Consider the following 23,589-nt stretch of genomic DNA (forward strand, 5'->3'; position numbering starts at 1 on the left):
TTTAATTAATATATATATATATATATATATATATATATATATATATATATATATATATATATATATATATATATATATATATATATATATGCACCGTGGATGCTGCATGTATATATACCGGTCCTTATCTCGCATACGTGTGGCTTTGTTTGTGTGTATATATATATATAATACGCTGTTATCTGTCTGTTTCGTAACTACGTAAGCCTGTCATGCATCTTTCATTTCACCGCGTGTTCATCGAAGATATATATGGAGTATATATCTGCGTTCTAGAGTTCTTCGCACTTTAGAGAACGTATGTAGTTGCTCCATTTTTTCGACTAATTGCACAAACAGACTTTAGCAAGAAATAGACCGGGTGACCAAGGATGCTGATATGTGGGACCAGATGGCAAATGAGAATGAAAATTTAGCTGAGTGGCGTCTGTCCAGATTCGTTATACTACGAAGTGTTCTATCCGTCTAAAACTTCTTATATTTTAAGACGGAGGAAGTATCATATTTATTTTTCACTCCAACGTCAGGTTGGAAGCTCGCGCGAGGAGCGTTCTCATCTTTCTAAAAAAATTATCTCCTCTATTAGGCCACAAAAATAAAACAATAGTTGTGTTGTTCTTTGGTTAATTAAGTTTTTAAGGTATTCTTCACTCATGGCACGTTTTTTATGTTCACCAACAAGTTACACAAAATTTAAGCGTCTTGTATTAAAGTTTTTCTTAAGAAAAAAGTAAAAGATCAAAAGAGATTTATGTAATTAACTTCGTGACCTGGTGACCAAACTATGCAATCATTGATACCGGACGATAAGTAGTGGGAACGATCACCATATGTTTTAGAGCAAAAGCAGCTTGTTTAATACAGCATCCCCGCGCGTACGCGTACGTATGCAGTGATGCCATCAACCAAACAAGAGAATTTGGGACACAACACCATTCAGAAAAGAATAATTTAAAGTTTGATCAGGCAGCAGTTTCCATATTCTTGGCTAGATTTGTCTCCTCAATTTTCAAACAATCCCAACGATTATGAAAAGACACCGTTGTTCGATCACCGACCAGAAACCGCTCTACTAATCATCATCTAATTAACGAGAATAAACTAATCGCCTTCCGTTTCAGAAATTCGTGGCAGTTGCGTTCATGGGGTCCACATGCTGACATGCACGATACTATGATAAGAACTCCCTGTCTTTCGCTCATCACAACGATCATGTCTGGAGATCACAACGGCCAGTAATACTAAGTTCTGCATCTTTTTTTTTTGTCTGAACTGATCAACTCATCACGTCCTCTGAATGTATGCATGATTCCAAATCTTAAGGCCTGCATACCTCCAGGTCTCTCTACTCGTTCAGCTGCAATGCTTGACCTTGTAAGCACATCTCTGATCACTACCCGTGAAAAAAGTTAGCGATAATTATGCAGAGAGAGATAGTAGTAGATTGGTCCAAGAGTTTTTGTGGCCAAGAAGACGGCAGCATGTTCTGACACTGCAAATTGCTGAGGCAAACATGTAGCTTGATCGAGCAGTTGAGATTAGGACAGCTTAAGTGATAAAGTAAAGAAGAATTAAAATGTCCGGCCTAATTAAACACCAAACAAGAGGACACGCATGCAGATCGGAGCGAGAGTACAGGGAGAGTCCACGACGACCAAGATTTGCATCGACATAGAACTTTGGTTCAGTAGGGTGATACATCTATTTTATCTCAGTTTGTATTAGGTTTTGGCCGTTTGGGTGGTTGGTCAGACATCCCATTTTGATCACGTTCTGCAGTAGTAGTACAATGTTGTTGACACACTGACACCGAGATGAAAGACTTATTTAGCTCCCAGGATCTGGACGAATATGGTGGTTAATTCCGGGCCATTTGTGTTTTTTTCTCACTTGAGAGCAACCACAGGCCTAACAACACTGCGAAAGAGAGAGAAAAATGTTGTTTTCGGCGCAATTCTAGCAGAGATCGTAGACTAAATAATGCAGGCCATTTTTGCATCAGAAAACTCATGCTATACTAGCAAACAGTATATGAAGAGCTGTGAAGCCGACCAGGGAGAGGCTGCCTAGGGCCACACTTCACTCCGGTTGCGGAGACAAGCAGCAGCCACTTGCGCCGTCAGGTTGGCCATCAGCGGGACATTGTTAGGACCAGGCATCAGCTGCATCAGATCACCATCATGCACCAGCATCGTCTTGGCCGCATCTACCATTCCGCCACATGGTTTAACATGGCTGTCACTGTGCATGTCCAGATCATCCTACCTCGATCGAGCTAATTAACACCGAGATCAGCTGATCGATCGATCGACAGGCAAAGATCGAGCCATGCATGGCGATGTGCTCGCAGCCATTATCAAACATGGATGGATCTATCTCTGGAACTGAAGCCACGTTGGTGGTGTTCTTGGCGACACAAACAGCAGCAGCATGCAGCTTCGGAACCTGTCGGGATCACGGTGGTTTTCGCGAAATCTGGTCGAGACATGGGTGCCTGCTCGATGAGGAGTTGCTCGTAGACATGCAGGTTTTATGAGAGATTGGTGGTCGACTTCTTCAGAGGTCAGTGTATTGCACATGGAGCTCGGCGTGGCGGCGTCAATGTGTAGTACCAACGAACTGAAACGGCATGGTCTGTCTGATGCTGCTGTTAGTTGTGGTATATATAGCAGTTTAGTCTCCCAGCAGTTTGGTGATTTGGTCACATGGCTGTGTGCCCAGGAAATGAGGACAAGGGTATCTCTGATTCCGTAGGGCAATCCCTTTGCATGTTGTACTGGATCATCGCCCAACTGCCGATTTTGCAATATTTTTGTCTTCAGCTGCCATGGGACTCTGGAAGAACAAAGATAGACACTACTGGTATTTGTTAGTTTTTGCTAAGTGTTCGACCTCCTTACCATCGGTACGCAGTGTTAAAAAAAAATTAACTTACACTGTATATAAAACTATGAAAACATTTTTTTATGTGTAAATCAGATGCGTGGCCATTTGCTAGTAGCATGTGTCTCATGTAGCATGAATGCATTGTTGGCGTCAAAACGCGCCACATTTTAATGGGGCAGACGCATACTTAGGTGCGCGTGCACGCGCGCACCCACATTAATTTTCATGTATTCGTGGGTGAGTGTGCTCACATTCTCACACGAACACATTTCAAAATTTTGAATTGTGTTTAGCCATATTATAACTATCACACGTTGTTTTATACGTTCCATTTTCTTAGGTAATGGAAATTAATTATATTTCCGGCCTCTATCCATGGACACAACTAAAAAGTCTTAGAAGTAAATAGGAAGAAATTAAAAAAGGCGTGATGTGACAAACCTCCCAACTTCCGTCAATAAAATGATCGACTAAAATAATGTTTCCAAAATCATATAGATTCTAGAACAACATTTTGTAGGTACTACGCCATCCTTGGCTACCAATTCCAATTGTGTAACACCATTACATATAGTATCATGTTGTTCCTGCAAAAGCAACATACACCAAGAGTGTAGCTAGTGGGAACACATGAAGATAACTTGTATAATGTTAGATATTCTTTATATGGTTAAAAATTACATCATTACGGCATCGCTAGATTGACCAACATAGAGCACTAACTTCAAATAAAATAACGAAGCGAAAGGCCCAAACTAATCGCTTCATAATTTATTGGTGGGATAAGTATACTTTGATTTAAGAGTCCTAAATATATATATTCAATCTGATTCGTATCCCTTAATCATAATACCACATATCTTGATCGTTGGCTGCTAACTATTAAAAGCCAACATGTGGCTCGTTGATATGGTCCAATTGACTAAGTCAGCATATATATGAAACCCATATATAAGTCCCCATATCATCTTCTTCCTCACCTCTCTCTTCTCTCTCTTTCCTCCCTTCCATTTTCCCCCATCACGCTTCCAATAGTTTGGTCTGTTGGGAAAGCGACAGCAGTGGCAAGCCGGAGCTAGGGAGGCAACTATTGGCTCCTTCCCTCTTCTCTCCCTCCCTCCCTCCCCCCCTTCTCCCTCTCTCTCTCGTGGTTGGGGCACAGGGGCCGTCAAAGACGGGGATTCGAGCTAATAACATGGCTAGAGGAAGATTCAAGCAAGGAGCACGTTGGGATGCCACCGCCATCGCTCTGCTGCGCCGAGAAGAAGGTGAGGGAGAGAAAGCGAGTGAGGGGTAGGGAGCGAATAAGAGCATCTCCAACAGCCTCCTTATTCCCCTCTCCAAGTTAAATTTGGACAATTTTGGCTCAATTTCACCCTCCAACAGACTGGCTATCCGGATGGCCAAGCCATCTGGCTGGCCAAAGTCCTCCTCCCACTGGCCAAATTTGGCCAGCCAAAATAGCCTAGCCAATCGTGGGCCCCACGCCAACAGCATCCCTCTCCCCCTTTCTCTCTCCGCTACCGCGTCGTCGAGATGCCATTGCTGCAGTTGAGGTCGTCGTTGCCGGACGCCGCAGCCGTCGGCGCCGTCGCTGTCGCCAGATCCGTTGTTGCCGGGCGCCGCCGTCGTCGCGCCGTCGCTAGATCCTTGAGGGCGTCGTTGCGCCGTCGCCAGCCGTCGTCGGCGCCGTTGCCGGCCGTCGTCGGTGCCGTCGCCAACCGTCGTCTCCGAGGTGGTCGTTGGCGGGCGCCGCCGTCATCCGTGCCGTCGCCAGCGTCGTCGCCAGATCCGTCGCCAGCCGAGGTCGTCGTCCGCTACCGTCGTCTCCGAGGTCAGCCCGAGCGGCGGTAGCGGCGGCGGATGGCGAGCGGCGAATGGGGATGGGGCGGCGGCGGCGGCGGTGGCGAATGGCGAGCAACGGATGGGGATGGGATGGCAGTAGTGGCGGTGGCGGATGGCGAGCGGCGGATGGGGATGGGGTGGCGGCGCCGGCGGATGGGGATGGGGATGGGGCGGCGGCGGCGGAGAGGACCAACTCTCACCTGCTGCGAGCTGAGCAGAGGGGCTTGGGGAAAAGGAGGAGAAAGATGAGGAGGAAGAAAGGGTTGTAGAGACTGACACGTGGGTCCCACTGTCATAGGTTTAGAATAGAGAAGATGAATTAAGAGGCTGTTGGAGTAAATAAGAGTTTGACTGGCTAAATTAGATAGAGAGTTGGCCAAATAGACATTTGGAGAGTTAGATTTGGAGAGACTGTTGGAGATGCTCTAAGAGAAAGATGATATGTGGACCCCCCCCCCACTTTATTTCTTAATTTTTTAATAGTAGTGCTGCCACGTGGACGGCACATCAGCGAAAACCGTCTTAAAAAAAAGGAGAGGGCGATTTTAATAGTTGGGGCTATCGTTATACCCCAAGTTTTATGATCGAGGGAGATGAATGAGATCTGACCATTAGTTAAGGTAGTCAAAGTGAACTTATTACTCTATCAGCAGGGTTCGTTCTGATGATTCATATAGGCCCAGGACGCCCAGGATTTGACGAGGGCCACTTTAATTGCTCCAGGAGCGGAACTTGAGCCCATTCATTTTTATTCCGGGTGAGGAAGATGGGCCGGTCCCCGTAAGGCTTGAGGCCTTGTGGGCCGCTTCATCATCATCGATCTATTATGGACGTACAGTAGTAGGTGAAAGGTCAGTCAGTCCCGGGCTCTCGCCCGGTCGGCGACTATGGACGTTTCCGCTGGATCCCTTTGCTCCTCCGAGGGAACCAATGGAGACGGTCCAGACGGAGACACCCATCGATCCGCCACCATCAGCAGAGGACGGCACACGAAACCAGCCAATGCTTTCGCTGTCCATGGGCCTCGCCCGCCTGGCACCTTGTGGCATCTCATGGCGTTGGCGTCACCACCCCGCTCTCGGCCTTTCCGTTTCTGCCTCTGCTGCCCACAGCCACCTTCCTCCCGTGCGTTGTGTTGTGCGTGCCAGATTGGTAGTAGTAGGCTGGTAGTAGCGCAGCGGTAGCCTCCTTGGTTATCCCCAAACCCCGCGCCGACGGGCGTCCTCCTCGCCGACATTTCCTCCCACCCCCGCGCGCGCCCCGCCGCCTTTCTCCAACCTCCGCCGCATTCTTGTCACCTTGTTGATTCTTCATTCTTGATTTGTTCTCCTTTTTCTTTTTGGTGATTTTGTTGTTTCTTGGCCTGCTACTGTTGGCGGCGGCGAGCGGTGGTCACCGGCCGTGCGTTCCCTTCTTTCTCCTCAGCCCTCGGCTCCCCCGCCGGCCGGACACGCCGCCGGAGCTGAGTTGTTGAGGTTTTGCAGGTATTGGTGATAAACCCTAGTATAGTTCGCTTGGGTTCTTGGGGATTTCCCTCCTCCTCTTTGCTGCCGATCTAATCCAAATCTTCTTTCCCTTCTTCCAGGGAAGGGATACACTCCGATCCCCAATGCCCCGCGTTTGGTCCGCCCCTGCATCCTCCTCCACAGATTGCTAGGCTTCACCGGAGATGATGGCGGCGCCGCAGCTACCGTGCTGCACTCGCCTCGCTCCGCCGTGTCCCGGGAAGGCGGCGGCGGAGGCAAGAACCCTGGCACGTTCACGGTTCAGGTGCTGTGCGGGCGCCGCGAGGCCTCGCTCGTTCCAGAAGAAAGACTCCTTCCTGGACCTCCACCCTGAGGTGACCCTCCTCCGCGGCGGCGACGAGGCGGCCGTCGTCGCCACGAGGAAGGGGTCTCCGAACGGGAGCCCGCTGGAGGGGCTGGGCGCGCCGCCGGATCACGGCGATTACGACGGGGCCAAGATCAAGGTCGTCGGGGTCGGCGGAGGAGGCTCCAATGCCGTCAACAGGATGATTGAGAGCTCCATGAACGGCGTCGAGTTCTGGATTGTGAATACCGATGTGCAGGCGATAAGGATGTCGCCGGTCCTTCCGCAGAACAGGTTGCAGATTGGGCAGGAGCTGACTCGGGGTCTAGGCGCAGGTGGAAACCCTGACATTGGGATGAATGCGGCGAAAGAAAGTGTCGAGTCCATTCAGGAAGCTCTTTACGGTGCTGATATGGTTTTTGTCACGGTAAATGCTTCCCCCTAGATGGTCTCTTGACTTGTGAAATCATCATACATTGAGGTATGTGATAATAGTCTTTTGGTGTCCAAACTGCAGGCTGGGATGGGTGGAGGCACTGGAACTGGAGGTGCCCCTGTAATCGCTGGAATTGCCAAGTCCATGGGTATACTGACAGTTGGCATCGTGACGACACCATTCTCATTTGAAGGGAGGAGACGGGCAGTTCAGGCTCAAGAAGGAATAGCAGCCTTGAGAAATAGTGTGGACACCCTCATTGTCATCCCAAATGACAAGCTGTTGTCTGCTGTTTCTCCAAATACTCCAGTAACCGAAGCATTCAACTTGGCTGATGATATTCTTCGACAAGGAATTCGTGGTATCTCTGATATTATCACGGTAAGATAATGTCTGCACATAACTGCATTGGTTTGGTAGTGAAAGTTGGAATGCGGAAGTATGATGTGGATTAATTGAGCATTTCAGTGCTATCTAATTTGTATAAAGTTAACGGACCCTTCTCCTTTGCAGGTTCCTGGGTTGGTTAATGTTGATTTTGCTGATGTTCGAGCCATCATGCAAAATGCAGGCTCATCCTTGATGGGTATTGGAACGGCTACAGGTATTGCATTTGGACAAGTTTTATCTATGTATTTCTTTAATTTGTCTTTTGGAATTGTGCTTTCTGGAATTAGCATAAACCATAATACGTTATGATCCAACTCCCTTCTTTCTGTATTTGCTCTTTTCTGGAATTAGCTCTTCCTTGATGTTCGAGTAGTTTTCCCAGCAAAGATTCCACTTGGTAATTATTTCCCTATGTTAATAAGTATGTCTACCTTTTCTTTTTCTTACATTGGTCTCATTATTTCTCTTATGGAGAAATCTAAGTGGAAAGTGCAACAGGTTCTTGTATTGTGAAGGGATTATGCAATAGAGACAAACAAATCAGTAAAAGACATTAATTTTTTTTATACGAAGTAACCAATGGATGATATATGACAAGGGGAGTTATGAATTATATAGTACATTGTGATGTTTTGTTGTTTCCACAGGGACCATACATAGCTTAGATTGAATTTTACCCATATGTTTATTTAGCATGTTATTATAAATTTTCAGGGAAGTCAAGAGCAAGAGATGCTGCTCTTAATGCCATTCAGTCACCACTGCTAGACATTGGAATTGAAAGAGCTACAGGCATTGTGTGGAATATCACTGGGGGAGCTGATATGACTTTGTTTGAGGTTTGGTTAATCTTTTTCTAGTATGTTTGCATCATATTTTCTGTATGTTATCATGCATCTAACATAACATGAATAACAATCAGCTGAAAAAGGAAATGTTAGGAGACAGCAACTGCAATTCTTTTTTGTTTGTATGTGATAGTGAAATGTTGCTATATTATTCACTCTACAGCATACATACTGCTGATAAGTGTGGTTGAGTAGCTAAATTACCTTCCAATCTACCATGGGGCTATATTTCAAATGCTTGCTTGATTTGAAGCTCTATCTTTCAGGCTTTACTTGGTTGATTTTCAGATAGCCCAAGTGACAGGCTGAAACACTGATTCCCTGTTACAGTACTACATGTAACACAATCTTCTTTAGTTAGTTCAATGCATCAATGTGTTCAACTTAAATGGTTGATCAAATTTTGGAAGTCTGTAAGTGGCATGATAAACCACTGTCTTGGATCTTTTTACACCATAGGTCTGTCACTCTATCGCCTTAGCTAGATTAGAATTCTAATACTGCCTTGTTTTTACTGAAACCACTGCACGTGCCTCTACCATTTTCAGGTAGTATTAGCATATGCATGCTGGTTTGACAGCAATCTAGCAGATTCTTTCACTATGGTGTTTCCTCTCTTGAGTTTTTTTCTTTCAAAAAGAAAATTACTTTTCTAACCTAGCTAACATAGTTGCTATAATGCATGTGTTGAACCTCACTAACATAGTTGCTATAATGCGTGTGTTGAACCTCATGAACCTAGCAGCCACAAGCTTGTACTCCACTGTTAGGCACCTAGGCCACATTGGTGTTCCATAGTATATACATTGACTGTTTTACACTAGGCAAATTCCACACTTGGCCGTCATCACATTCCATATTTCCAGCACCAGCAGTATATTTAAAAGTAGGAATCTTCTGTTTCATAAAAAAATACAAATATTAAGCTGACGAAGCCATTATAATATTTTAACTGGAAGTCGCTTAACCTTTTTTTTCCTTTATTTATATTATTTCAGGTGAACTCTGCTGCTGAGATCATCTATGACCTTGTTGATCCAAATGCTAATCTGATATTTGGTGCTGTCATAGACCCATCACTCAATGGCCAAGTAAGTCACAGACAAATTTATCTTGATATAGTTTTCTTATCAAATATCTTGAAAATATGGTTCAGCTGGTGCATAAGTTTATACTTGCAGCTGTTATAGACCTTCACTCGGTGCCATATACAATTTTTTTTCAATATAATTTTCTTGTCCAATATACCTAACATCGTGGTCCAATACTCCAGTTATGTGCCATTACTCATTAGTTTCGACAAATTTGGCAACTCACCATTTGGTTTGTACCTGAAATTATGTATGCACATAATTTTGTTTCTGCACGCAGGTGAGCATAACCTTGATTGCCACTGGCTTCAAACGTCAAGATGAACCAGAAGGTCGCACCACAAAGGTAAATGCAGTTAAATAACTGCTGGCCCGAGTTGCACGACAAAAATACTTACCTGGTTTCACTTTGGCAACTGAAGGGTGGCCAACAAACGCAAGGAGACAATGGTCGACGCCCATCCTCTGCAGAAGGCAGCATGATTGAGATTCCTGAGTTCCTTCGGAGGAGAGGACCTTCTCGCTTCCCGCGAGTCTGACTGCCCAGGCTCCCTTCCCTTGCCCAGTATCTATGCTTATCAGCATTCTCCTAGATCAGTCGCCTCATGTAGGATACCAGGCATGTACAGTACTGTAGTTGTTTGGTTGTTCAGTTTTGTTTACTCCCTTATGTTCTATATTTTGAGATCTTACTGTTAATAATTTGTAGCAATGAGCTTGCTAGTGCTATAGAAATCGTTTTATCCCAGTAGGTCAAAATGATCATATGCCCCTACTCAAGTTGTGTTCATCTCACGAGGCTTTTACTCGATTGAGAGCCTGGAGGTTCCTCTGTTTTATCGACATTGTGTGTGCATTGCCTGACAAGCATGGCAAATCGTATCCCTTAATTTTGGTTTCTATGCCATAATCACTATTGTCACTTGGTGCTTAAACTTACCAAGCACTATGATTATGAGTGTTCACTTCGGTTAAAATACAGGTTCAAAAGTTGTGCGTGCCTATGATTGGCGAAATTGAATCAGGGATAACAGTAACAATTCAACGACAACGGATATAAAGGATGTTTTTCATGTCGTTAACCTGTGTAAAACCATTGAGACCATTTGAACAATGCAAAGAGAGAATGGCCTCCTGGGTGAAAATTGTACAATAAAGCGCTAAAAACGAACCGATCATCTTTAGAACGACAGTTTTTAGAGCTGTTTGCTTTGGAGTGGCACATATCTTTTTTTTTTCTTGTTTTAATTGATCATTTTTTATATTTTTACACGATAACCTCCCTCAGAGCAACCTTGCCCCACAGACACTAGAATATACAAAATATTACTTTCAGAATGTACACAATATTGCTTTCGCATCTTTATTGTATTTGGCAAAGATGTGAACCCAGAACTAAAGCACATATATGTTTGTTGTATTAGATATTCGGTGCAGTAAGAAATTTCTCGACAACGAAACAAAATGAAATTCCTCGACTGAATTGCAATAAATACAAAGCAATTCCAAGTGAATCCAATACACACAGATATGCGTAGAATATTATAGCTAGAATATAAATGAGGAAGCCCATTTTACTTGAACTCACCAGCTTATCAGTAAACTGAACGGAAAATAAATGAGCCAGCTTCATGTATTCAAGCTATTATAAGATTACAATACTTAACAAACTAAGGCATGTATGGAAAAACAAAACTGAAGTGAATCCAGGTAATACAAGAATGTTTGCACTCAACTATCAACTGCTTGATAGTGCAGTCAAACATTCAATCCTCTTAAACAGGATTTCTGCCTACCATGGTAGTTGATTACTTGATTGTACATTCTGTTGCTCACTGTTCCCTGTGTGTTCATGGAGCGACAGACTGTCAGCGAAATCATCTTGAAGCCCATTTGCAACACAAGCTCCAATTTCAACCTGTGATTATTCATGGAGTTGATAGACTGCCACCAAAATCATCTTGATGACCAATTCGAATGCAAGCGCCAACTTCGACCTGTGCTTGGTACCTCTATCCCTTTGCGGCGTGATCGGTATCATCCGCATCCTCATCATCACTGTCCTCATCTCCAGAAGCAACACCAGCTTCCATATCTTCCTTCTCACCTTCCTCATCATCATCATCATCATCATCATCATCGCTGTCCTCATCTCCAGAAGCAACACCAGCTTCCATGTCTTCCTCCTCCTCCTCATCATCATACTCTTCGTCTTCTTCATCGTCATTCTCGCCCTCTGCACCAAACTCCTCCCCTATCATCTGCTCGCCGCGAACTGTCTTCCGACCCTTGCCCTTGCACTTCCCGGCCTCCTCCTGCCCCATATGCATCAAATGCAGGTACTGATACCTTATCCCCATCATCGGGTGCTTGTCGACCAGCATATGCCGCCGGAATGACTCCCGGAGCACCACCGTCTGCGTCCTCAGCTTGTGAGATAAGTAGAAGATCCCCGGGTGCCTCGCCAACACCTTCCTGAACCCCGGCGGCAGCCGCAGGGCCTCGCCGAGCTTCACCAGCACCTCCTTCTCCATCTTCTTCCCCACGGTGAGGCTCAGCACCTCGTGCAGCACCGCCGCGGTCCTCTTCTCCGTGATGTCGCTCCTCGGTGTCAGGTGTGAGCCATCCTCGTACGGCGAGATGTATGGCAGCCTCTGCCAGTCGTCGAGCCACTTGCGCACCTTCTTGTCGAGCTCGAACCCTCGCGGGAACGAGAGCGGGAAGGGGACCGCGTCGCCGACCTTGTACCCGCCGGTGCGCTGCGCGTAGGACTGCATCGCCGACACGGCAAGGTCCTTCCGGTAGCAGACGAGCTCGAGGAGGGCGCCGTCGCGGGAGAGCGCGAAGTAGTCCGGATAGTTGGGGAGGAGCGACCGGGGGAAGTCGGGGGCGAGGCCGAGGTCGAGGCGGAGGCGGGCGACGAGGTGGAGCGGGAGCGCGCGGGCCGGGGCCAGCATGAGGAGGCGCAGGAGGCGGTCGGCGGCGTCGGCGCGGGTGGAGTCGAGCACCTGCGCCTCCGCGGAGTGGATCCCCGCGAGGCGGGGCGTCGGGGAGACGGCGACGGGGTGCGGCGAGAGCGCGAAGGCGGACGGGTAGAGCCGGAGGAAGCGAAGCGGGCGGAACGGGAACGGGATGGTGGACGGCAGCGAGTGGAGCGGCACGGCGTGCGGCGGCGGCGCCGCCGAGAGGAGCGCGTCCTTGGCGAGCAGGAACGGCACCAGGTGGCGCTCCCGCTCCACCACGTGGTCCAGCGCCCGGTCCCGCACCCACGGCACCCGCGCCTCCAGGAGCCCCCTCGCCGGGACGCGCAGCTCCGGCCCCGGCCGCCGCGGCAGCCGCGGCAGGAGGGCGCGCATTTTCGCTGCGGTTTTGCGAGGGTTTTGGGTGCGGCGTCGGCGGCGGCGAAGACGACGACGAGATGAGCGGATCGGACGGTGGGTGACGCGCCTGCCGCTTTTAGCCGCCGCGATGGGTTTTTGGGCCGCCCGGTGGCCCATGTTTTGGCCCAAAATGGAAGCGGAAATGAGGAACAGAAACTTCGCCGTGTTGCTCGCGCGCGCGTCCATCCCATCCACTCCATATGCTCGAATTCGCAGCGATTCATTTCATTTGGGGGAAATTTCTCCAACAAAAAGCTGTGGGTGATTAATGGCGTCGCCATGAATCCGATCAACCATCCAGGAGCACCATTAATGGCGGCTACGAGGTATTCGTGAGGTACACGATGAGATCTTCCTCCTCTTGTTCTTTCACCGGAGACACCAATCTCTCTCCGAATTGGAATTGATTCGCATTTTTTGTTTTCATGTGTAGGTGGGCTTGGTGACGATCGACGAGAGAGTCCGAGGATGTCGTACGCGTCCGGTGGCGGCGGCGGCGGGGAGCGGGCGACGAAGCGGTCGGCGTTCCACATCGACTATGGGGGTGGCGTGTCACTGCGGCGGCTGGCGCAGCCGGAGGCCCTGGCGCGCGGGATGATCACGCAGGGGTCGGCGCAGCTGCGGACGCTGGGGCGGTCGCTGCGGACGGGGGCGGCCATGGCGGTGGTGTTCCAGGAGGACCTGAAGAACACCTCCCGCAAGATCTTCGACCCGCAGGACCGGCTGCTGGTGCGCCTGAACCGCAGCTTCGTGGTCTCCTGCATCGTCTCCATCGCCGTCGACCCGGTGTTCTTCTACGCGCCCCAGGTGACGGCGAACGGCGGCAACCTGTGCGTGGGGATCAGCCGCGACCTGGCCATCTCCGCCAGCGTCGTGCGCACCGTCGTGGACCTCTTCTTCGCGGCGCGGATCGTGCTCCAGTTCCGGACCGCCTACATCGCGCCGTCGTCCCGCGTATTCGGCCGCGGCGAGCTCGTCATCGACACCGCCCAGATCGCCGCCCGGTACTTCCGGCGGTTCTTCGCCGCCGACCTCCTCTCCGTGCTCCCGCTCCCGCAGATCGTGATCTGGAAGTTCCTCCACCGGTCCAAGGGCGCCGCCGTGCTGTCCACCAAGGACGCGCTCCTCATCATCGTCTTCCTCCAGTACATCCCCCGCGTCGTCCGCATCTACCCTCTCTCCTCCGAGCTCAAGCGCACCAGCGGCGCCTTCGCCGAGTCCGCCTACGCCGGCGCCGCCTACTATCTCCTCTGGTACATGCTCGCCAGCCACGTAAGTACATACGCATACAAAATCTCCATTCATTTCCACGACCAAGAACTGAAGATCGCCATTAACGGAGTAGAGATTATAATCACTCATTTAATACATGTCAATTAAATAGTTATAAAAAATTAAAGAAAATAAAAAATAAATTAATATTTCCTCCGTCTCACAATACTTACATTTCTAGCATTTCAAAGTTGTCCTAAAATAATTATCATTTGGAAGTAATACTACTTATCACATCAACCACTTCCAATTCAAATCTCTTTTCATTCTACCACCAACCCCCATCTCATATCCAACTATACATTATTTATTAAGGGGTATTATAGTCTTATTCTCTTAACCATATTACATGCTAAACAATCTAGAATGACATGTATTTTGGGATGGAGGTAGTATGTAATATATCACTCTATGATTGTGTAAGTTTAAATTTGATTTCTATAAGTTATAATAAAAATAATAAATTAACGTATACATATTCAAAATTATTATTTTTAAAAGAATTGTAGAAGTCAAATTTGAGCTTATGTGTTTGTGGAGAGATATATTATGTACACTATTAGATTATTATTTTTAGATTATTTTAACTATTCATTAATAAACGAGTGAACGTCTATTTTCCAGTGATTAAAAGAGCTTTCCAACAATTTACATGTGTTTTTTATAGATCGTGGGGGCATCGTGGTACTTGCTGTCGATCGAGAGGGTGAGCGATTGCTGGAAGAAGGCGTGCAACGAGTTCCCGGGATGCAACAAGATCTACATGTACTGCGGCAACGACCACCAAAAAGGGTTCCTCGAGTGGCGAACCATCACGCGGCAGTACATCAACGAGACGTGCGAGCCTAGGGACGGCGTCATGCCCTTCAACTACGGCATCTACACGCCGGCCGTTAGGTCCGACGTCATCAAGTCCAACGACTTCACCTCCAAGCTCCTCTACTGCCTCTGGTGGGGCCTTGCCAACCTCAGGTTCGACAATTTTTTATTTTTGCCGCAAATACTATCGAAATTGAAATTAAAAGTGTAAATTGCTTCGCACAGAATAGATTGTATCATATTTCACTTACACCGGGTTTTAGTAGTTATGTTCACTTTGCATTAGGGTATATCAAAATGTTTTTTATTTTGTATACTAGATTGCGTCATATGAATGAAGGAAAATTTTATAAATCACGAGTAAATGATTTTTTTAGTCGTCAAAAATGAATACTCCCTCCTCTAAATGTTTGACACCGTTGACTTTTTTAAACATGTTTGACCGTTCGTCTTATTCAAAAACTTTTATGAAATGTGTAAAACTATATGTATACATGAAAGTATATTTAACAATAAATCAAATGATAAAAAAGAATTAATAATTACTTAAATTTTTTGAATAAGACGAACGGTCAAACATTTTTAAAAAAGTCAACGGCGTCAAATATTTTGGGATGGAGGGAGTATATCGCAGTAGGAGTCTCTCCTGCTATTTTTAATCGTAAGAAAAATTAATTTAGACCACGTTTCACAAAGTCATCCATATTTTATAAATTTTAATGAAATTTCTAAAAATTTGATGATGTATATCCTGGTGCTAAGTGAAATTTGTTTGAAGGCAACAACCTGATGTAGACTGAAAATATGTGCTAAATCTGATGTAAAGTGAAAGTAGAAGTGCCGCTTTATCAAGTGCAAAGTGCAATTTACTCAAATTAGAAACGATTCCTATGAGAATGTTGAGAAATTTGGTGTGAGAATAATTAATTTGAGGATGGATGCAGCACGCTGGGGCAAGGGCTGCAGACGAGCATATACACGGGGGAGGCGCTGTTCTCGATATTCCTGGCGACGTTCGGGCTGATCCTGATGGCGATGCTGATCGGCAACATCCAGACGTACCTGCAGTCGATGACGGTGAGGCTGGAGGAGATGCGGGTGAAGCGGCGCGACTCGGAGCAGTGGATGCACCACCGCCTCCTCCCCCAGGAGCTCCGGGAGCGCGTCCGCCGCTACGACGCCTACAAGTGGGTCAACACCCGGGGCGTCGACGAGGAGGCCCTCGTCGCCAACCTCCCCAAGGACCTCCGCCGCGACATCAAGCGCCACCTCTGCCTCGGCCTCGTCCGCCGCGTCCCGCTCTTCGCCAACATGGACGAGCGCCTCCTCGACGCCATCTGCGAGCGCCTCCGCCCCGCCCTCTACACCGAGCGCACCTTCATCATCCGCGAGGGCGACCCCGTCGACCAGATGCTCTTCATCATCCGCGGCTGCCTCGAGAGCATCACCACCGACGGCGGCCGCTCCGGCTTCTTCAACCGCAGCCTCCTCGAGGAGAGCGACTTCTGCGGCGAGGAGCTCCTCACCTGGGCGCTCGACCCCAAGGCCGGCCTCTCCCTCCCCTCCTCCACCCGCACCGTCAGGGCCCTCTCCGAGGTCGAGGCCTTCGCCCTCCACTCCGACGAGCTCAAGTTCGTGGCGGGGCAGTTCCGCCGGATGCACAGCAAGCAGGTGCAGCACACCTTCCGGTTCTACTCCCAGCAGTGGCGGACGTGGGCGGCCACCTACATCCAGGCCGCCTGGAGGCGCCACCTCAAGCGGAGGGCGGCGGAGCTGCGGCGGAGGGAGGAGGAGGAGGAGGAGGCCGCCGCGATCCGCTCGTCGACGGGGCTCAAGACCACCATGCTGGTGTCGCGCTTCGCCGCCAACGCCATGCGCGGCGTCCACCGGCAGCGATCCAGGCGGGCCGACGAGGTCCTCATGATGCCCATGCCCAAGCCCTCCGAGCCTGATTTCGGCGCCGATTACTGATCAGCCGGCAAATGCATGTGAATTAGCGCTTATGAAATGGGTGTAAATTGTGAGTAAATGTTGTCGGATTTAGCTGTGCAGTGCAGTACTCCATCTACTTTTGATAGCCATATTTCATCTTGACACACAGACCAAGGATAAGTAATTCTACTTATAATCTATTTAAATATGCTACTAGTCATTCCTCGTAAACAAGCTATTCATTAATATTTACATTTCTCAATACCCATGTAGCCAATCATGTGTGGAAGAATGAAGAGTCATGTATTAAATCCAAGAAAGTCATTAAGATGATAAGTTGTTGGATTGAAATATGCCTATCAAAAATAAAATTTTCAGATTTGGAAATATGACTATCAAAAATAGATGGAGGGAGTACTACAGTGTGACAGTGTTGATCGGCTTTGCGTAAACCGGTACTTGATCAAAGCTAGAAATATTATACCCAATCTTGCTTTACATAAACAGGTGTTTCTATCTTGTTAGTTAGGGGATGTTAGACACACAATTGAGCAAAGTTTATCAAGCTCATAGTAAAGTTTCTTAGTATTTCTCTACATCAGTACGACTGTCAAGGCAAAGTTTATCAAGCTCATATATAGTACAGGCTGTGAATCACCAAACTCCAAATATGCTTGAGGCAAATGTAATACTCCCTCCGTCCCTAAATATTTGACACTATTGACTTTTTTAAACATGTTTGACCGTTCGTCTTATTCAAAAACTTTTGTTAAATATGTAAAACTATATGTATACATAAAAGTATATTTAACAATGAATCAAATGATATGAACAGAATTAATAATTACTTAAATTTTTTTGAATAAGACGAACGGTCAAACATATTTTAAAAAGTCAACGGCATAAAATATTTAGGGCCGGAAGGAGTAGTAACTATTAACAGCTCAGGACTTGAGCAAAGGGTTCTCTGGACTGAAGGCTGGGAACCACCAAGCTCCAAAGCTGCTTGAGGCAAATGTAATAGTAACCCTTTAACATTGTATCTTAAGTTAAGACAGCCATTTGAAAAAACAAATAAAATGGTACTAACTTAAAACAAGAGATTACTTTGTAAGCTGCTTGGGGCAAATGTAGTAACTCTTTAACATTGAATCATAATACATCGATTTGAAAAAAAAAACAAATAAAATGACAACTTGAAACGAGAGATTACTTTGTTTGCCCTCATGTATGGTCCAACCATCTTTAAGGTCACCAATAGGCAATTGGGTGCCAACACCATAACTGATGGCTGCCGCTCCCATCGGATGGCCTAAACAACCAAAGAATAAGCTAAAATTTAAATTTTCAAACTTAATTTTGAGATATTTTCAACGTAGGTTCTTTTTCAGCATTGGATTTTAAGTTACCAAGAACACATATATAAAAGTTTTACCTACAAATTCATTTTTATTCGTTTTGGCTTATTAGGAAAAAAGCCAAACGATGGGGGCCTAGGTATGGTGACCATGGCCGTGGAAGGAGCCAATCCATCTAAAGGTACCAGCACCCATGTTACACCACCAGCCTTGGCATTGAGCATGACAGCCATCTTCATAGCGAATCCATGAAGTCACCATGATAGGGACCTCCTTTGGTATTTCTCTGTATTCCTAATTCCCGTAGGAATCATGGGGAATTCCATCCAATTCCTATGATACTCAAATGTCCTATTACAGTGTTTTCTTTCCATTTCTACATCCCAAAGAATAAGACCAACTATAAATTTGAACAAATGCATTAAAACCAACTCCATTTCATTATCTAAAAAAAAACTCCATGTCATTATTTATTTGATTGAAAGGATCACTGTAAACTTTGGTATGAGGCTTTTGCCAAACCATGGCTTAACCAATCTACATCCTCGAGGTCTCTTTCTAATGCAACAGCGATGCCCTTGCATATTCCTTCCATAAATCATATTACCTGGTTCTATTGATTGGATCAGAATACATCCGAGTGAATCGGAATATAGTGAATGGTACTGGTAAACTGTACAAGTGTGTGCATCAATCCTCTTTTGGGTGTGCATCTTGCATCTAGTGATACTTACATCTGATCTCTTTTAGGACATATGTTGTAAACTTACATCTGATCTAGAGCCTTTTCTTCCGAGCAGTTGGGGCATGAGATGCAACAGCAGTAGCCTGTGCTGAGCATGAGCAGAAACCACGCAGAACTGCAGTTACAGCAGCCAGAGCGAATGGAACGTACAGCTGAATCAGCTTCGGTGTTGTTCTTCCTGAGCCCAGCATCTCTCCGAAGATTGCAGACTGAAGAAAATGCAGCCAATATTAGAAACAAATCAAGAAGACTCATGGTATAATAAGACGCTATCAATTATATCACACAAAGATTGGTTGACTAATGAAACAATTCTGAATGTAGTAGAATCCAATAGATCTACTCCAGCAAGCAATTAGGGAAACAAGTAGCATGAAAGTGGAATTTCCCCCCAATAACTAGCCAAATCCATCTCTCCTATGCCGTGCTCGATCAGATCACAATCATCCTGACCGATCTAAGAAGGCGAGAAAGCAATCGAGAGAGTTCGTTACCATGTAGGTGAGCACGTAGACGCCCGCCATGATGGAGGTGGCGGCGGACCAGGGGCGGCGCGCGAGGATGCCGTAGAGGTTGGCGACGCAGACCGGCCAGAGGAAGGCGAGGTCGAGCCAAACGAGGCCGCGGAAGAAGGGCGGCGGGTCGGCGACGAGGTAGTGGCCGAACTCGGCGGCGAACCACCGGTGGATGCCGACGAGCGGCGCCGGGTAGAGGCCGCGAGGGAGGACGACCTGGGCGTCGAACAGCGGCGCCGCCACCGCCATGGTCAAGGAGAGCAGCGCCACCACCGCGTCGGCCGCCGCCGTGACGAAGCCCATTTTTGGTCGCTCCTGCCCCTATGGAGCCAAATGAGTACTATACACTGTATTAAGGGGTTGTTTGGTTTCACGGACTTATTCTAAGTACATGTCACATCAAATGTTTAGACACTAATTTAGTGTATTAAATATACACTAATTAAAAAACTCATTTCATAACATTGAACTAATTCGCGAGATAAATCTTTTGAGTCTAATTACGCCATAATTTTGACAATGTGATACTACAATAAACTTTTGATAATTATGGATTAATTAGGCTTAAAAAATCGTCTCGCGGATTAGCTCTCATTTATGTAATTAGTTTTTTTATTAGTCTATATTTAATACTTTAAATTAGCGTCCAAACATCCGATGTGACATAGGCTTAAAAAATTTTAGCCCCATCTAAACATCCCCTAATTTCGATGAGATATTATTTGTTTTAATAATATACAGAGTCAACCCTTTGTCACTAGTTTATGGTAAAAATAATTTTAATATCTGCAATACTAATAGTATATTTGCGTGAATATGCTTTAGTATACAAATATTTTTTTATCAATGTATGCCGTTTACTAATTGTTTTTTAATCAATATATTCTAAAAGTATTTGTTTATTAAATTTGTATTAACAATCGTCTCAACCGTTTGATTTAGGTAGATAGAAGTTATATAAAATATGCACTCATAACATAACACGTTAGTATTAGCAAGAATTTAATAAGAAAAAGTTAGTATGTATATATATAGCCCTTTTTATTTTAAAACTATACTCCCTCCGTTCAAAAACCCAAACATATCATGATTCGTTGTACTAAATTAAATTGCATCTAATTTTGTGTTTGTTTTTTTCTAACGGAAAGACTATAGAGTATGCCTTATAAAAATTGGTGTAGGATTACATGTATTTTTTTTCCTTGCGTAAAATATAATATTTTTTACCTTTAAACACTCAACGAAGTCTATTTTTCATCTTGAACTATAAAACCAATTATTCTTCACTTTGATAATGGTTTCAGAGGTGTTCTTTTTGTTACCTTACTAACCATCGTGCTATTATATGTCATCATGGTTGCTAATAAGACATTGGCTATGGCTCCACATTTGAAGCTGTTTTCTTTTTCACCGTTTCTTCTCGCAGTAAAGTGATTAGAGGGGGAGATGTGAGGAGACGGAGGAAAGCAAATGTATGATATGTAGGCTCCATGCAAATGTTAGTACTTATAATGGCATTAAATAGTGCTGTGACTTTCAACATGGCAAAGACCACTGCTAAAATATATCTTGAGGTGAACTTGTCTAGTTTTAAAGATTTACGGTGAAAATAAACATTTTTATATTTCAGGGTGGAAAACATTTTTTTTTCTCTGATACGATGGAGAACATCTACCATTCTTTAAAATGTTCCCTCACTAAATTACAACCATATCTTTGTAGTAAAGCATCCTTTGAAATATAGTAATTCTAAAGAATCTTAGTTCGAAATTGTCTTTAATACCTATTATCGGATACTTTGATAGATCTGAGATCTCCCACATTAACCAGAAGATCTAAGTTACTGATTACGTGAATCTTATTATCGTGATAGTAGATGGTACTGATAGTTTCGAGAATGTTGTAAATTGGGTTACCGATGGATCAAACCCCCTGTCATTGTCGCATGCATGCAATGTAGGTAGCTAGTTATTTCTTCTCCTTCATTCTTCCTCTTTTAAAATATCTTTTCTAAAATATTTATCCGATCTACGATCCGATCACACCATTGTATTCGTTGCAATTAAAATTTTACAACAAGATATCATACTATTATATTATATTAAAAGAAAAACATGCGTTTAAACTGTTAAAACTCAATGTTTTATATGTGATAGTGATATATTTCAATGTATGTCTTCAACGTGTTTCACAAAATTCCCGAAGCTACTTGTTACTACCCTCTCTCCTCTTTCTCCACCTCATTCATGCATGCATTAATGAGCTTCAAAACGATTTTTATGCTAAACTACTTATCCAATCTATGATCTGATCACACCATTGTATTTGTTATAATTAATCTTTATAACAAGATATCACATGATTATATTTTGATGAAAGAAAAACACATGTTTTAATCCATTAACACTTATTGTTTCATATGTGATAGCGATATGTTTCATCGTGTATCTTCACCATGTTTCACAAAATTTTTAAATGTTTCAGTTGCTGGTTTTTTTGTTTCACCATATATATAACTTGGTGTTTCAATCGTTGGTGAACTAGAACATTTTACCGACCGATTTTTTGGTGAACTAGAATATTTTACTGACCGGTTTTTTGGGGCATTGGACACCCAATGAGAAGATTCTTTCCTGATAGTTCGTGTTAGACAAATACTATCTGGCCCTAGTTTCTCAAATATAACTTTTGAAAAATGGAAAACATGAAGTTCTATATTCATCTTGGACTCGTAATTCAGTGTTTTAATTAGCAAGCTGTAGTTAATATGGACTCTTATTTTACTGTAACACTGTAATTTGAAAAATAACCAACATGTTTAGCATATAATTAAAATTTTAATACTATCAATGCAATAAAAGGATCGATAGCTAGTTGGTCTAATCTATCAATATGTTATATCATAACGATATCTTTAAAAGAAGCTATCATATTCACTACAAAGACTAGAAATCATGACATTAATCAGAGAGGAAAGCAAAAAATGTAAACGTTAGATTATCATGGGTCTAGAATGTTATTGTAAACAAAATGCATGCCAATAATGACAAAAATTAAGAGTTTTATATTAAATCCAATTATACTTTCCATCCAAATAACAGCTATGTAGATAGTAAGATACAAAGAGTTGTATATAAAAAATAATTAATTTTTCCAATTCATATAGAAATCATAATTCTATTTATAGAAATAGAAGATAGAGTTATGTACCAAATCTGATTATACTTCTATTCAGCTTTTTTGTAAAATTGCGATGGATAATCTGTTAGCTCTTGTGAAAATGGTATAAAAACTCTAGAATTTAAAAGGAGTATTACACATATATATTTTTTACAAACACAGTGTAAACATGGACGCTCACATGCACACACACTTACTTCTATAAACATACATGCACATTCTATCTTTATGAGCGATTGAACATCCCGAGAGATTTAGCAAATATATTAAGATTGGTTGAGTCATTTTTTTATACCACAAAGGATATATATTCTACTTGTGCTGTTGTACTGAGTGTATATGGGTGCTAGTATATCAATTGCAAAGTCAATAATATAGGGCTTGTTCACTTTTGTTGCCCAAATCAACTATACCAGATTTTGGTAATGCTAACTTTTGATACATTTTGGCATTATCAAATTTCGGTAGTGTTAGATTTGTTTGTTTCTGAAAGTTCAAGTGCCATTAATTTGGTTTTGGTGATTAATGACAAATCCAATTCCATGAGACTAATATTGTTGTAAGCATTTCTTTGTCTAGTCTCATATGGATATGAAAGTGGAGTGTGTGAGAGGTGATTCCCGGACTTCATATGAGTTGAGATAGAAATGTTCATTGATGATGGACCTAAATCACAAAGATGAAATACATGGAGATCAAGCTATATGTATCACTCTTTCTCTCCATGTACATATTGATATGTTCATATATAATATTTCCACATGATTGACATGTGCATGTGAGACTAATGTTTTGTTTGAGTCTTATGTCTTATTTAGTCTATTTACATTGAGAACGTGGAGATGATGAATGTATGTTTTTATTTTAATGACTATATTTGAGAAATGCCTTCTATTCTTGTATAGGATAAGCTCTCAATGTGTCATATCTTGTTATGCATACTCTTGCTTCACACAAATATTCCGTATGCATACATTTAGGGGGAGCAAATCCTATACCTTAGTTACGCATGTATTTGATCCAAGCTATTCACTTTCATTTAATTGGGATCTTTACATTTGAGCATATATTTGAGTATATGAC

At 44.3% G+C, this 23,589-nt stretch overlaps 4 protein-coding genes across 5 annotated transcripts; 2 read left to right on the forward strand and 2 right to left on the reverse strand.

The window, feature by feature from the left end:
- The first annotated feature begins 5,801 nt into the window (after positions 1–5,801).
- Positions 5,802–10,056, forward strand: LOC127765686 (cell division protein FtsZ homolog 2-1, chloroplastic-like). Its single transcript, XM_052290629.1, has 8 exons — positions 5,802–6,215; positions 6,317–6,967; positions 7,058–7,357; positions 7,490–7,580; positions 8,081–8,205; positions 9,213–9,305; positions 9,586–9,651; positions 9,728–10,056. The coding sequence occupies exons 2-8, from the start codon at positions 6,401–6,403 to the stop codon at positions 9,842–9,844; spliced, it is 1,359 nt and encodes a 452-aa protein (XP_052146589.1). The 5' UTR covers positions 5,802–6,215; positions 6,317–6,400; the 3' UTR covers positions 9,845–10,056.
- Positions 10,057–10,909: 853 nt separating this feature from the next.
- LOC127765688 (protein WHAT'S THIS FACTOR 9, mitochondrial-like) lies at positions 10,910–12,690 on the reverse strand. Its single transcript, XM_052290630.1, has one exon. It carries the CDS (start codon positions 12,659–12,661, stop codon positions 11,318–11,320), a length of 1,344 nt encoding a protein of 447 aa, XP_052146590.1. The 5' UTR covers positions 12,662–12,690; the 3' UTR covers positions 10,910–11,317.
- Positions 12,691–12,925: 235 nt separating this feature from the next.
- LOC127765685 (probable cyclic nucleotide-gated ion channel 6) lies at positions 12,926–17,468 on the forward strand. Its single transcript, XM_052290628.1, has 4 exons — positions 12,926–13,022; positions 13,119–13,957; positions 14,625–14,929; positions 15,721–17,468. The coding sequence occupies exons 2-4, from the start codon at positions 13,154–13,156 to the stop codon at positions 16,745–16,747; spliced, it is 2,136 nt and encodes a 711-aa protein (XP_052146588.1). The 5' UTR covers positions 12,926–13,022; positions 13,119–13,153; the 3' UTR covers positions 16,748–17,468.
- Positions 16,640–19,659, reverse strand: LOC127765689 (uncharacterized). 2 transcript variants are annotated; one of them, XR_008016141.1, is made up of 4 exons: positions 19,306–19,659; positions 18,837–19,020; positions 17,922–18,020; positions 16,640–16,743 (listed from the first exon to the last, which is right to left on the reverse strand). XR_008016141.1 is itself a non-coding variant. In XM_052290631.1 (3 exons), exons 1-2 carry the CDS (start codon positions 19,627–19,629, stop codon positions 18,844–18,846), a joined length of 501 nt encoding a protein of 166 aa, XP_052146591.1. In that variant the 5' UTR covers positions 19,630–19,659; the 3' UTR covers positions 17,715–18,020; positions 18,837–18,843. The 2 variants fall into 2 exon arrangements, 1 of the variants encoding a protein (XP_052146591.1); XM_052290631.1 differs by lacking the exon at positions 16,640–16,743 and having other exon boundaries at positions 17,715–18,020.
- Between the last annotated feature and the right edge of the window lie 3,930 nt (positions 19,660–23,589).

Source organism: Oryza glaberrima, chromosome 3 (assembly GCF_000147395.1).
Source record: "Oryza glaberrima chromosome 3, OglaRS2, whole genome shotgun sequence".
Taxonomy (NCBI): domain Eukaryota; kingdom Viridiplantae; phylum Streptophyta; class Magnoliopsida; order Poales; family Poaceae; genus Oryza; species Oryza glaberrima.